At 45.9% G+C, this 12162-nt stretch overlaps 1 protein-coding gene across 1 annotated transcript; it reads left to right on the plus strand.

Moving 5' to 3' along the window:
- Positions 1-1074: 1074 nt before the first annotated feature.
- LOC133918038 (putative RING-H2 finger protein ATL62) lies at positions 1075-7072 on the plus strand. The gene is made up of 3 exons (XM_062361812.1): positions 1075-1176; positions 5592-5689; positions 6733-7072. Exons 1-3 carry the CDS (start codon positions 1075-1077, stop codon positions 7070-7072), a joined length of 540 nt encoding a protein of 179 aa, XP_062217796.1.
- The last annotated feature ends 5090 nt before the right edge of the window (positions 7073-12162 follow it).

The raw sequence follows: 12162 nt of genomic DNA on the forward strand, positions 1-12162 counted from the left end.
TTGAAACAGAAAAAGGTAGATTCGCCCATCCTACTGACGTGGACTATGACTAGCAGATCCGTAGTTGACTAGTTGTTCACGAGCACAGCCGCATTGTAGATAGTATAGTTTTTTTAGTTAAAAAAGATGTACTTCCTCATATCATAAATATATATTAATGTATAGTTTTGTCGATTGTTTTTTATTATAAAATATTTGCAAAATCTATTAAATTTGTTATATTATAAAAATATTTTTTAAGACAAATATACGCATATAATTTTAAAGTTTCAAAAGTAAATATTTAAAAAATTATTGTCAGTTAAAATTTAAAACTTTAAATTTTTCAAAACAACATTTATTATTTATGATAGTTATGATGGTACCATTTCCACTTTCCACCTCGGTAGCTCTGACCTCTGAACGCATCGCAACCGTCCTTTTTTGTTCTGGGAAAAATCATGCTCGCCGGAAAGTCCGTGCACGCAACCCTCCTCTACGTCCCTGGCTCGCTCGCGTGGCGACTGCCAAAATCTTGGACGATTCCCCGGCGTGCACCTCCTGCCGTCGCCCTGCCCACGCCGCCGCGGCGGGGGCCCCGCACACTCCCCATCTTCCAAAACCGACTCCAGCCACAGAGCCCGTAGCCTTCTGTTCATGACAACTGACCCCACTGGAACATCGGCCCCGCGCGTCATACGAGAGTCGGTATCAGGCCCCGTGGCCAGCGGAGCCTGCTGGTCCGGCGCCCGTCGCAGGGAAGCTGAGCTGAGGCTACTAGCACAGCGCGATGCAAGGCAGGCGCCCGCACCCCCACCCTCGCAAGTCACGCACAGGAGGAGACGAGATACTCCCAGGATTCCAACTCCCGCCGCCTGTCCCGCGGCGCATCATTCCTTGCCAGCGGCCCACGAAAGTCCCAAACCCCGCGCCGATGGTCACCGCCCGGCCCGACCCCAGCCGCCCGCCGCGCCGCTCTTATACGCCGCACTAGCAACCGCAGCAGCGGCTCGCTGCTTAATCTGCGCTGCTGATTGATTCGCGTGCGTTTTGGGGAGTTAGCGTCGGTGGGGTGTTGGGGGGAGGGGGGTGGAGATGCTGGGGTCGGGGCTGAATCTGGTGACCACGGTGATTGGTTTCGGGATGAGCGCCACCTTCATCGTCTTCGTCTGCGCGCGCCTGATCTGCGACCGCGCCGTTCGTCTTCGACATTTAGTTCCGCATCGCGGGATCTTAACCGCACGGTGAGCGCTTACGTGGTACTCTGGTCCGGTAGCGTGCTTAGCATTACGTATGTGAAGCAGGGGACTAATTAATCCCAAGTCATGCACGGGGCCAGTTCATGGAAATGTTCCGCTGATCAACACACTAGAATATAGTTCAAGCTTTACATACACACATTGCTGTTTCATAGCAGTAATGCTTATATGCGCTACAACTGAACTCAAGGTCGCATGTGTATACTGTTTGCACAATGTTAGGGACTCCTTTTCGGCCGAAAAGTAAATAGTTCGGCAGACTCAAACTCAACTAGCCTCAAATACTTCTGAAGGCCACCAGCCCACCACCAACAAGGGAAGGAAAATGTCGAAGGGAAATAGCATGGCAGAGATGTATTAGGAACTAACCAAGCTGCCTTCCCACTAAATAACTCAAGGCAAGATGCTGCTTCCATTTGCTTCGCAGAGTTCTTCTAGATGCTGTACTATCTTTCGTTTGTTGCTACACATTCCCCTTAATTATCTCACATACTGTGTCATGATGTCCTGCCAAAATATAAACGCAGTCGCAGAAGTTCTATTCTTCTTTGTTTCCAAAATATAAACGCAGTCAGTCTTGGCCAAATAATTCGGCCCAAGATTAGCCATGTCGATTGAATTAACCATATTAATACGAAGTCATTTACCATTATATTCATGATGTCTGTATGATGTTGAAAACATTCACAACATGTCTTCAGATTCTCGTATTAAAGAATGGTATTTTTTTTTGTCCCCGTAATTTATGCCCTTTAATTCCTCATGATGTGTGAGACTGGTATCATGGACATTTTGGTTAGTTACACTGTAAATTGGATCATGGACAATATTTTCATCCTCATAATTGAGGGGGTCATATATGATTTCTTCTGATTTTGTCTCAACCATGGACAATATTACAAAGCATATTATTATTATTATTATTATTATTATTATTATTATGTCAATATTCAGTAGATAGGTTGGTGGGCATGTGCATAATCTGTCTCAATCGTGAATGTGATGTATGTAAAAGCGCCTTTTGAACCATGGACAATAATTATCAAGGCGTTATTATATAAATATATAGGTTGGTAGGCATGTGCATAATCTGTCTCAGTTGTGAATACGCTATATATAAAAGTGTCTTTTGAGTTTCTTTGGGATAAGTTAGGACTTAGACCAAACCCAACAGGTTCCCTTCGCGGTTCAGATTCCCATCGTGAAGGGATTCCCGTTCCCTTCAGCGCTCCCAACGGTTTCCCTTCACGGTTCCCTTCACGACGGGATTCCCAGGGTCATTCCCTTCAGGACGGGATTCTCTCTCCGTTCCCTTCGCGATTCCTCTCGAAGGGAAGCTGTTGGAGATGAGAGGAAATAAAGGGAATGGGAACGGGGAAGGAAATCGGGAAGGGAACGAAATGAAGGGAATATGGTTATGGGTAGTCTTAGGACCATATGGTTGCCAGCATGGTGTCCTATCGAACCTTTACAGTTATGCTAACATCCCAGTTGTAATTGAAAGTTGACAAATGCAATAATTTTTTTTTGAAAGGCTAAGCATGTCATATAACATTTCCCATGTGTCTATTGTCAAAACATCACTCAATATTATATGCTCTTTTTTCATTTCCTAGGCATTAGTATGGGTGCAGTTTTGCATCTACAAGACTGACATTGAATGATATGCACGATATGCATGCTCCTTTGTTTTCCTCCACAGTTGATGCTTGATCTGCGATCAGAATACTGATCAAAACTCTTCGTGCAAACTTATGTATGTCTTAGGAATGTATTTCAGTTTATGTATTGAGAGACGGGTAACTATGATAACTAGATCGTCCCGTCTTGTGGGCTCCGATCTTTACTTTGTTTATTTCTTTCTTGTTCCTAATACACAGCTATTGCCAACTATATATAGCCGACCAACTAAAGAGTCCCAATCCTAATCCAACTAACTATTAAACCGAAACTAACTCTATCTCCTAGCTGGTTTTATCCTAAATTACCAAACTTATCAATCCTGGAATCTAACTATTCCAAAACCTAAAAGGAAACTAATTATTCTGAAACCTAAAAGGAAACTAATTCTTTCATTCCCTAATTACTTCTCTACGCCTATATCATTTCCCTCCTTGCCATGAAACAGCTTGCCCTCGAGCTAAATTTCTTATGCCTAAGAATCAACCATTATCGTTGTATTTGTATGCAACCATATCTTCAAATTCCAAAAAATAAATTCCCTTAATTGAACATTGACGTAGGTGATCTTAAGAAAATGGCTCAGGACAGTTGAAGCATAATCCCTTTGTGTAGCGATCAGCCATCTCATGTGTAGTTAGGCGGTGCATGCGTTGTCCAACAATTGAGGTGGGAGAAGGAACTGCAAGAATTTGAGAAGATTGACGAACTTGCTGACCTTCATGATGGACTGCTGGAGATAACTGTAGACTTGTTGCTGCTGGTGTGGCTGCTGCCGTTGGGCGAGAACTGCCTTGAGAAGGGTTTTCAGACTCGTCGCAAAGGCATTGTTCATAGGCACGTGCCAAACTCTTGGCTTCCTCAAGATCAGATGAATTCTGAAGCTTAACATCAGTGCTAAGAGGTTTTCTAAGTCCCATGGTGAATAAGTTGACTTGTTGCTTGGGCACAAGGGATGGAGTAACTCGAGAAATAAGGGTCAAAAACTTCTTCTGATATTCATGCACTCAATCCGTCTTCCCGAGGGTAGCCAATTCACCCAAAGGATTGCTGCGAATTGGAGGTCCGAAGCGCATGTTGACGTAATGCTAAAAAACGGACCACTTAATTGTGCCATGATCACGTTCAAACTGCATATACCATTGTTGAGCATCGGCAGTCATATGATAAGAAGCTAGCCATACCTTTTCACTCTCTGGTGTCCGTTGCCCACGAAAGAATTGCTCACAATTGTTCAACCAAGACAAAAGATCTTTCTCTCTATTGAAATTAGGGAAAGTAAGCTTATGAAAGTGAGGAGCGCACCCATCATCATTTGAGCTTACTGATTTGCCTTTGAAATGACTCGAGGTGGTTGAAGAAGTCAAACCTAAGGTCCTGAAATTCTTCTCACATGCATCCTAATGAGCCTTGATTGCTTCAACTTTTGTCAAAAGTTTCTCCATCATCGTGCTGAGAAGTTCTATGGTGTAGGCATTGTCACCCATGATGAGGAGTGCATGCCGGATGTGTGATCAATGACGGTGCAAAGTGGTGGAGGAGCGACGGTTGCTGATGGCGTTGAGTAGAGCAATGGCTGTTGCAGGTTGATGGCGACGGCGTGGTGCAGCAGTAGGGCGGCGGCGTGGGGACAAAGCGTGGCGGCGGCGGCATGGGAAACAGTGGCGACAACATGGAGGAGGGCGTGCGACGGTAGGATCGATGTCTCTGGATACCAAACATTGAAAAATGGGTAACTGGGATAACTAGCTCACCCTGCCTTGCAGGCTCTGATCTCTTGCTTGATCCTAATACACAGCTATTGTCAACTATATATAGCCGGCTAACTAAAGAGTCCAAATCCTAATCCAACTAACTATTAAATCAAATCCAACTCTATCTCCTAGCTGATTTTATCCTAAAGTACAAAACTTATCAATCCTGAAATCTAACTATTACTAAACCTAAAAGGAAACTAATTCTTTCCTTCCATAATTACTTCTCTACGCTTATATCATTATGTATAACTTGTGCAATAAGTTGAGTAGATAAGTTGACAGTTTGACGTCACTAGATAAGTCTTCCAACTTTCAGCTATGGAGGCACTCTAAGGGGCCGTTTGTTAGAGCTCTGATTCTGTGGTGAGAGTGATTCTGTAGTGGAAGTAGGCTGGGAGTGATTCTGTAGTGGAAGTAATTCTGTTTGTAAAATCGTTTGGTATGCTAGTGGTAGAAGTGATTCCTGACAGGATATTGTGTTGAAATCGAGGAGAATCAGTCAGGAATCAGGTGGAAGCTAGTTTTTTCAGCTCTCACCTCGCTATACAAAACGGGAAGTGATTCCCGAGCGGAATCACTCCCCGACCAGCCCGTTTGGCAGCGCTGGGAGTGATTCCGAAGTGGAATCAGCTCCCAGAGCTCTACCAAACGGGGCCTAAGATACTCCTGATATTACTTTTGGGCATTTGTTGCGCACACTTAGATAAACTCGTTTTTGCTTGCTTCTTTTCATTCATTCCAAAGTGATGTTTGAGAATTGAGATGAATAAACATTTGAGGGGTTCAAATTGCTAAATGTATATGTACTGTAGGCATTATGACTTTGCTTTGTGATCCTCTGTGTCAGTTTACTTCCAGCTATCCTGAACAGACTTTGTGTGAAAATTAACCTCGTTCGTTTTGCTTTGTTCGATAGATGGAGCATTCCCCCAGTGGGTTGGACCCTTTTGTTCTTGCTGCAATTCCTACAATCAATTATAGTTGTGAGGCCTTCCATTCAAAAGATGATGCCCAGTAAGTACACTGTATGATCTAGAGTTAATGTACTTACAGTTTTGCAAATGAAATTTAATGCAAAGAACATGCAATATATCAGTTAGCGTTCAAAAGATATCAATGTGTATACTGAACAGCGACGCGTTTTTCAGTTAAAATGGTGATAACTCGATCCTGAAAGCCTCCAGAATTGTTAATTTTTATTATTGGTGACTTATAAGTTCTCAAGCATGTATATATCTGCCAAGTGGTTTGTCAGTCCGAAACTGAAAGATGCTATAGCAGTGCGAAGCATTTAAATGAACTTGCTTTATGGTTGGATTCGTGAACTATCTAACATAGAAATGGTACCGTATTGTCTTGAATTAGAAGTACATCTATCCCTTGTTAGTATTTTATTTCTCTTCCAATGATGGAAAGGTAATGAGCAGGGCTGATAATTGAGCCTTGACATGACATTCGCTAATCTGATATGACTATGCATGGCATGCGAGTAATCAACTGCATAGATGGAATGATAAATCATCAATATCGTTTACATTTACATGTACTACTTTTTGTTTTTAACGGGAATTTATGACCCTGTGGAGGAACCGAGGAAAACATTTATTTATGACGATATTATTGGTCAAACAGTTCACTGTAGCATTTATTTGGTGAACAGAATAGTACACAACTAGCAGATACGGATGTTATATTTCTTTCTTGTCTGATATCTTTTGGCTTCATGGCAAGCAGCTAGTTACTCATCCATCACATGTTGTTTGCGGTGCATTCTTTAATCTATTGTTGTAATCTGAAATATGTACTATTTGACATGACTTATGAGATTAGATATAATTCTATTTGATAAGTTAGCAAGATTCATTTTCCCAGTGAAATAGGACAATAGTCAAGATATAAATATTTCTGATAGGATTATATCACCACTTAATAATTGTTCCTTGCTCATATATTGTAATGCACTGTGCGCATGAAGAAAATTAAGCTCTTGCAGAGATACCTTTATACAGTATGTTTTCTTCTAACTAAAGAATTTAACAGATTCCCTTTTTTAACAGGTGCTCTATATGTTTAGGTGAATACAGAGAGAAAGAGATGCTGCGTATCATGCCAACATGCCGTCATAACTTTCATCTTGAATGCATAGATGTATGGTTACAGAAACAAACGACTTGCCCGATATGCCGGATCTCGTTGAAGGACCTCCCTGTTGCAAAAGCTACGGCATCCCCCCTCCGTAGCCTCCCTCAACTATTGGGCCATTCTGAGAGCCCTGTCAATAGATCGCCTCATTGGATACTTCCAAATCACCGTGATCGCACTGGAGGTAGACAAAATAGTCCAGCCTCACAGGAATCATTAGCGGTGGCAATCGAAATCCAACCACAGAGGCAATGAGGGCATGAATACAGGGTGAAGTCAAGAGATATTGGTGAAACTAAACTGCTTCTGTCGAGCACACCACCAAAAGTATCAGCCATTGCAGAACCGTGCTCAGCCTGTTCGTCCCGCAGGACAATATACTTGGGTACTGGATGAGAACCATTCATCTGTTGGCCTGGTGTTTAGGCATTCTTTGTACATCTCGAGTTAGATTAGAGAGTTGCCTTTCGCCACGTCTGTGCGTGATTCTTTCGGTGTTCTTTTTGATGTGTCGTTTGTGTATGTTGTAAAACAAATGATATACCGATTAGATTCAGTCACGAAAATATTTGCAGCGGCTCCGCACCTAAATAAATTGCTAGTGCTCAAGGGAGCATTGGCTCGGCAACCTGCAGAAACTGCTGATCTCCTATTTCCCAACTCTCATCACTCTGAGTTACTTCTCTAAAAAAATCACCTTGAGTCTCAGAGGTGAAGATAAATGCATGGACTGCTCTTTCCTTCGTCCTGCCGTTGAGCAGCGAAGCAGCTTCTCTTTCAATGCGAAATTAAAAACTTTCCTCCCGTGTTAGCAACTCGCTGTTCCCTCCTTTTTTCAGGCTGTGAGCTGTCTGTTACTACTCCTGTACCAACAGCCGCGACGTCTCATCAACCATGACGATGAGGACACTTTGTTTTGCTCTCCCTTTCCCCTGTTTTTGCACTGTGAGCGACTGCAAGGACACATCATCCTCCATGACCGGTTGTTGCGACACCTCATTGTCGCCACGACACAGTCGCGGCTCAGCCTGGCAGTGATTGCAGGATCGATCACTGTAAATCAGAACCCTCTGTGGGTGTGGCCGCACGGATTGGGAGCGAGAACTGTGGCGGCTCTGCGCGGCAGATGATCACCTCAGATCAGTCGGCCTCTCGCGGCAGCCCTGCAACTCGCCTTCGCGGAGCAAGCAGCTGGAGGCTGTACGTGGGTGGGGGGAGCTATCGGATCGTCGCGCTTGCGGTTCGCGATCACGTCGTGATCGCTCGCCAGCCTTACACGCGGCTAACTGCGTGCGACGAATCCGCCGGATTTGACGCCTCCCAAAAGGGGAGTTTGCAGCCGACTTGTGCTCCGGCGTGCCGGCTGGATACCATATTACCCATATCACCAACATGCACGCCGCCGGTTTTCGTGATGCTCAGATGTGGGTCGAGCTAAAAAGGCTTGGAAACTTAACAGTGAGCAGGTACGGCCGACGGGGCATGTATCGTACCAGGAAACACTGACCAGAGGCATGAACTAGTTCCAGTAAATACCTAGATTCGTAGAGGAACTCCTGCCTGGTTCTACTAGAATCATTCGGTTCAGACAGATGATAAAGCTGCTTACTGCAGCTGCAGTTTTTCTTCAAACCACCGGATTTCTCTGGGTGGGATGACCGATGACGGCTCTACCGTCGCGCGACAGCCCCGATCTGATCGGCTGATTAGACTGAAGAGTCGTGAGGCGACGCGTCCAACGCCCAACTCACGTCTAGGCAGCCCCTGCCGGGCTGGCCCAGGAAGGCCAGGGCACACCATGCTTTTGCGTCGTGGACATGGAACGGATAAGAAAAGGTCTCCCCAGTATGAGCAAGCGACAGACGTGAGACGTGGGCACTCTCTGCGCCTCTGGCTACGCATTTTTCGTTGCTTTTTTATATGCCATGGGGTGGCCGATCGGGCCCTATATATGTCGCTTCGTACTGGATTATTCGAACTCCGGGAACTATTTAATTTTGGGCCCTATATATGTCGCTTCGTACTGGATTATTCGAACTCCGGGAACTATTTAATTTGCACTTATAGTATCTCTTGATCCGTCAGAAAACCGATCACTTGGCTGGATCTGTTGTTATGGACCGAACAAAATATATAATTGCAGGTTGGCCTCTTGCATCTCGCTACAGGAGTGCCATGACATTGATAACTAGCTGTGGATTTTACGTGATTTTCAATGTGTGTCTCACCCCTACTATAAAGGGTACGTTTTGTCACAGCGTAGCCGTCCTACCTACTAGATCTTCTACTTGCTTACTCTGAAAAAAAAACACCAGATCTTCTGCTTCCACTCTCCTGTTTAATGGGACCGTACTCAAGATGCTAGTACTTCTTGAACCATTTTCCGTGTAGCACACTAACATATTATTTTCAGTATTCCAATTGTTTTATTATAATTTTAGCTAGACTCTAAATCTGAACTCAAAATATAAAACACAGGATCCACGGAACAACCAGCTAGTTTGCAGCTCCGAGACATGAGTACGTAGCTTTCTGCAGATGGTAATCAGGGGCGTATAATCCGCGCATGCCAGCGGTAACGATCGAAATACTTGTCGTTCTCAACTGACAACTCGGATCGATGTATATGCGCGCCGTGCGCTCATGTTGTCAACGCTAAGCGGACATACAATGTACAACGCGGTATGCACGTAAGAAAGTTGCGTGAATGCCGCGGCGGCGGAAAGGGAGAAGGGCGAACGCTCGGGCGACACCCGGCCGCGTCTATGCTCTAGCGAATCGGACTCGTCGGAACCGGGCCGGGAAAAAGCTAGGTCGCGGAGGGAGGCATGGGTCAGGAGCCGCGGACCGTGACAAACTGCACCGGCCTGCGCCGCTGCGCGGCTGAGACGAGTAGACGACCACCACTTGGGTGGCCAGGCCGTGGGCGCGCGTACGTTTCTTCGTACCAAAGTAAATTCATTCCCACCACAAGTTCATCGTCGTGGATGCATCAGTCTCGATCGATCGGAGTATATGTGATTCTCGGGTTAAGATGGGAACTGAAGACGGCATAAGTGTATATTCAGATGATATACTAAAAGTCTCTGCAAGTATCATTGAAGTCAGTCCGTATACTCTAGCAGAATATATACTAAGGTAAAAAAAGAGAGTCAAAGATAAGGTAACAAAAAAAACAAGTCAAAGATACGAGTGAAGATTGATCGTATCAAGTAGTGTGACAACAACCCAGGCTCGTGGGTTATAATCACTGGGTTCTATTTTTTTTATCTTTCATTACATAAGAAACCAATAAAAAGATATTATATTAGTGGCAGCTACTCGATATGTATCCCTAATATCATATAATGTGACCCTCAAGCTGGAATCTGTATCTGATCCGTCACTAATGATACTTCATTAGTGACGGGTCTTGTCGAGAAAAGAAACTATTTTCCATGAAACAAAGTGCGGCGAGAGTCAAGTCACAATAATAGCTCGAGCTTGAAGGAGAAGCGAAGAAAGAGGGAACACCAAGGTTGTCTAAACAATCTTTTTTTTGGCTTTGGCTTGATGATCAAGAGTCTGTATTTATATTGATATTCAAAGTGTAAATATATAAATGCAATCATAGGAGGAAGACTGAGGTATATATCTTATACTATATAACCAGAGAGTGGGCTAGCCTAGTAATTATCTCTACAGCTGGTAAGGCAATTGTTCTAGCGATGGGTCATCCATTCTAGTGCCGTACTGCACCAGCGTGTCAGGCGGCCACCACTTACGCTATCGTGTCAGACGACCACCACTTGCACCAGCATTAAATGCTGATCCCCTCGCTGCACGTGGGGGGGGGGAGGGGGCTACGAACCCCTTTTGGTTGATCTTTTTGAAGGATTAAGGCTCCATAGTTTCAGAGGCGTGGCCTCCGGGACCGCCCCGGAGCGTCGGGCCCTAGAAGGGGCCGGAGCTTGGTGGTCTTTGAGCCCGGACTTCTGGGGCCAAGGGACAACGTGAGTCCTTAATGGCGATTCCCCCAACAACAGCCCCTCAGCTTTGCTTGCATGAACTTCCACCTCTGGTTGGAGTACCATGGAGTGTTTCTGATGAAAGCTATCAATGAGCAGTGGTACACCAGGTGGTCGAAGAGGTGGTTCTACTGCGTCGTGGGTTTCGGGTCCCCTCTTCACTCTACAAACCAGGAGATCAAGTACATTCGGACCCCAGTAGTGGAAATGCCTGAGGTCTAGATGACTTCGAGGGTGGAGCTCCTCCAACGGGTGGCATGAAGGATGAGCAAGCGTGACCTTGCGGAGGAGTTCATAATGCTGCGCATTAGACCTCTCCAGGCGGGTGGCATGAAGGATGAGCAAGCGTGACCTTGTAGAGGAGTTCACAATACTACGTATCAGACCCCTCCAGGCGGGTTGGGACTATGCCTTCGAGCAAGGCAAGGAAGGCGAAGATGAGACAAACACATACTCTGGGCCCACCATTGACTATGGTGAGTCCTCTTCGCTATCCAATTTCGAACTCACAGACGTGAGACACCCTTTTCTTTCAGGCCAGTGCCTGACGCTAGATGAAGCCACTGCAACTGTGGACAAGTTCCTCGGTCAGCCTTCCCTCACTGAGTGGGAGCAGCACATGGAATCGGTAGGGAACTGGGAGTGCCATAACCGAATCTGCTCGCACCTCAATTTGGCGGCCCCGGCGTGGCATGATCTGGCGGAGCCCCGGGGAGCCGAAAAGCATGGGTGTTCTACCGCCAACGTCACAGGCTCTGCAACTGTGATGACCTCGCTACCGGCATGGACTCCCATCACCTCGGTGGGCTCATGTACTAGTTCGGCGGTCGCATCATCTAGGATGGAGTCCCGCCGAAGGTTCGGCCAAGACTCTGGGACCAGAGGCGGTGTGTCCGAAAAAGAGGCCCCCTTGATGACTTTGGACCCTGGGGGATCCTTCCCCCCATTGATGATGAGGATGTGATGGGTCTGATGGCAGCCACAACCGTTGGCATGGGTGAGCCCACAATTCTTCCTCTTTCTTCTCTCTTTTTCTTTATGGGCTGCACTCATGGCAGCGGTCTTGACTTTGCCTTATTGTTTGCAGGGGCCTTTAGCACAGACCCATCTGGGGCCCCCGCTCCAGAGGTATTAGCTCTAGTCGGAGACTCTGTGATTTCCCCAAGGGGGGCTGGAGGTGGCGCGCCAGAGACCAGGGCTTCACCGTCCCTGGCTGTTGCCGCAGATCGGGTCTTGGTTGTTGCCGCCAGGGCTGGGAGCTCTGAGCCTGCCTCCTCTCCTCTGGAGTGGGGTTTGACCTCCGAGGTCCTGACCCTAGCCAACTTCACACTTCATTCA

The sequence above is a fragment of the Phragmites australis genome, chromosome 5, assembly GCF_958298935.1.
Source record: "Phragmites australis chromosome 5, lpPhrAust1.1, whole genome shotgun sequence".
Lineage (NCBI taxonomy): Eukaryota > Viridiplantae > Streptophyta > Magnoliopsida > Poales > Poaceae > Phragmites > Phragmites australis.

What these genes read in the sequence shown, in the direction of transcription:
- LOC133918038 (XM_062361812.1), top strand. Translation starts at nt 1,075, where the DNA reads ATGCTGGGGTCGGGGCTGAATCTGGTGACCACGGTGATTGGTTTCGGG. An exon ending in GCCTGATCTGCGACCGCGCC is followed by an intron (nt 1,177 to 5,591) that starts GTTCGTCTTCGA and finishes TTTGTTCGATAG; the next exon opens with ATGGAGCATTCCCCCAGTGG. An exon ending in CATTCAAAAGATGATGCCCA is followed by an intron (nt 5,690 to 6,732) that starts GTAAGTACACTG and finishes CTTTTTTAACAG; the next exon opens with GTGCTCTATATGTTTAGGTG.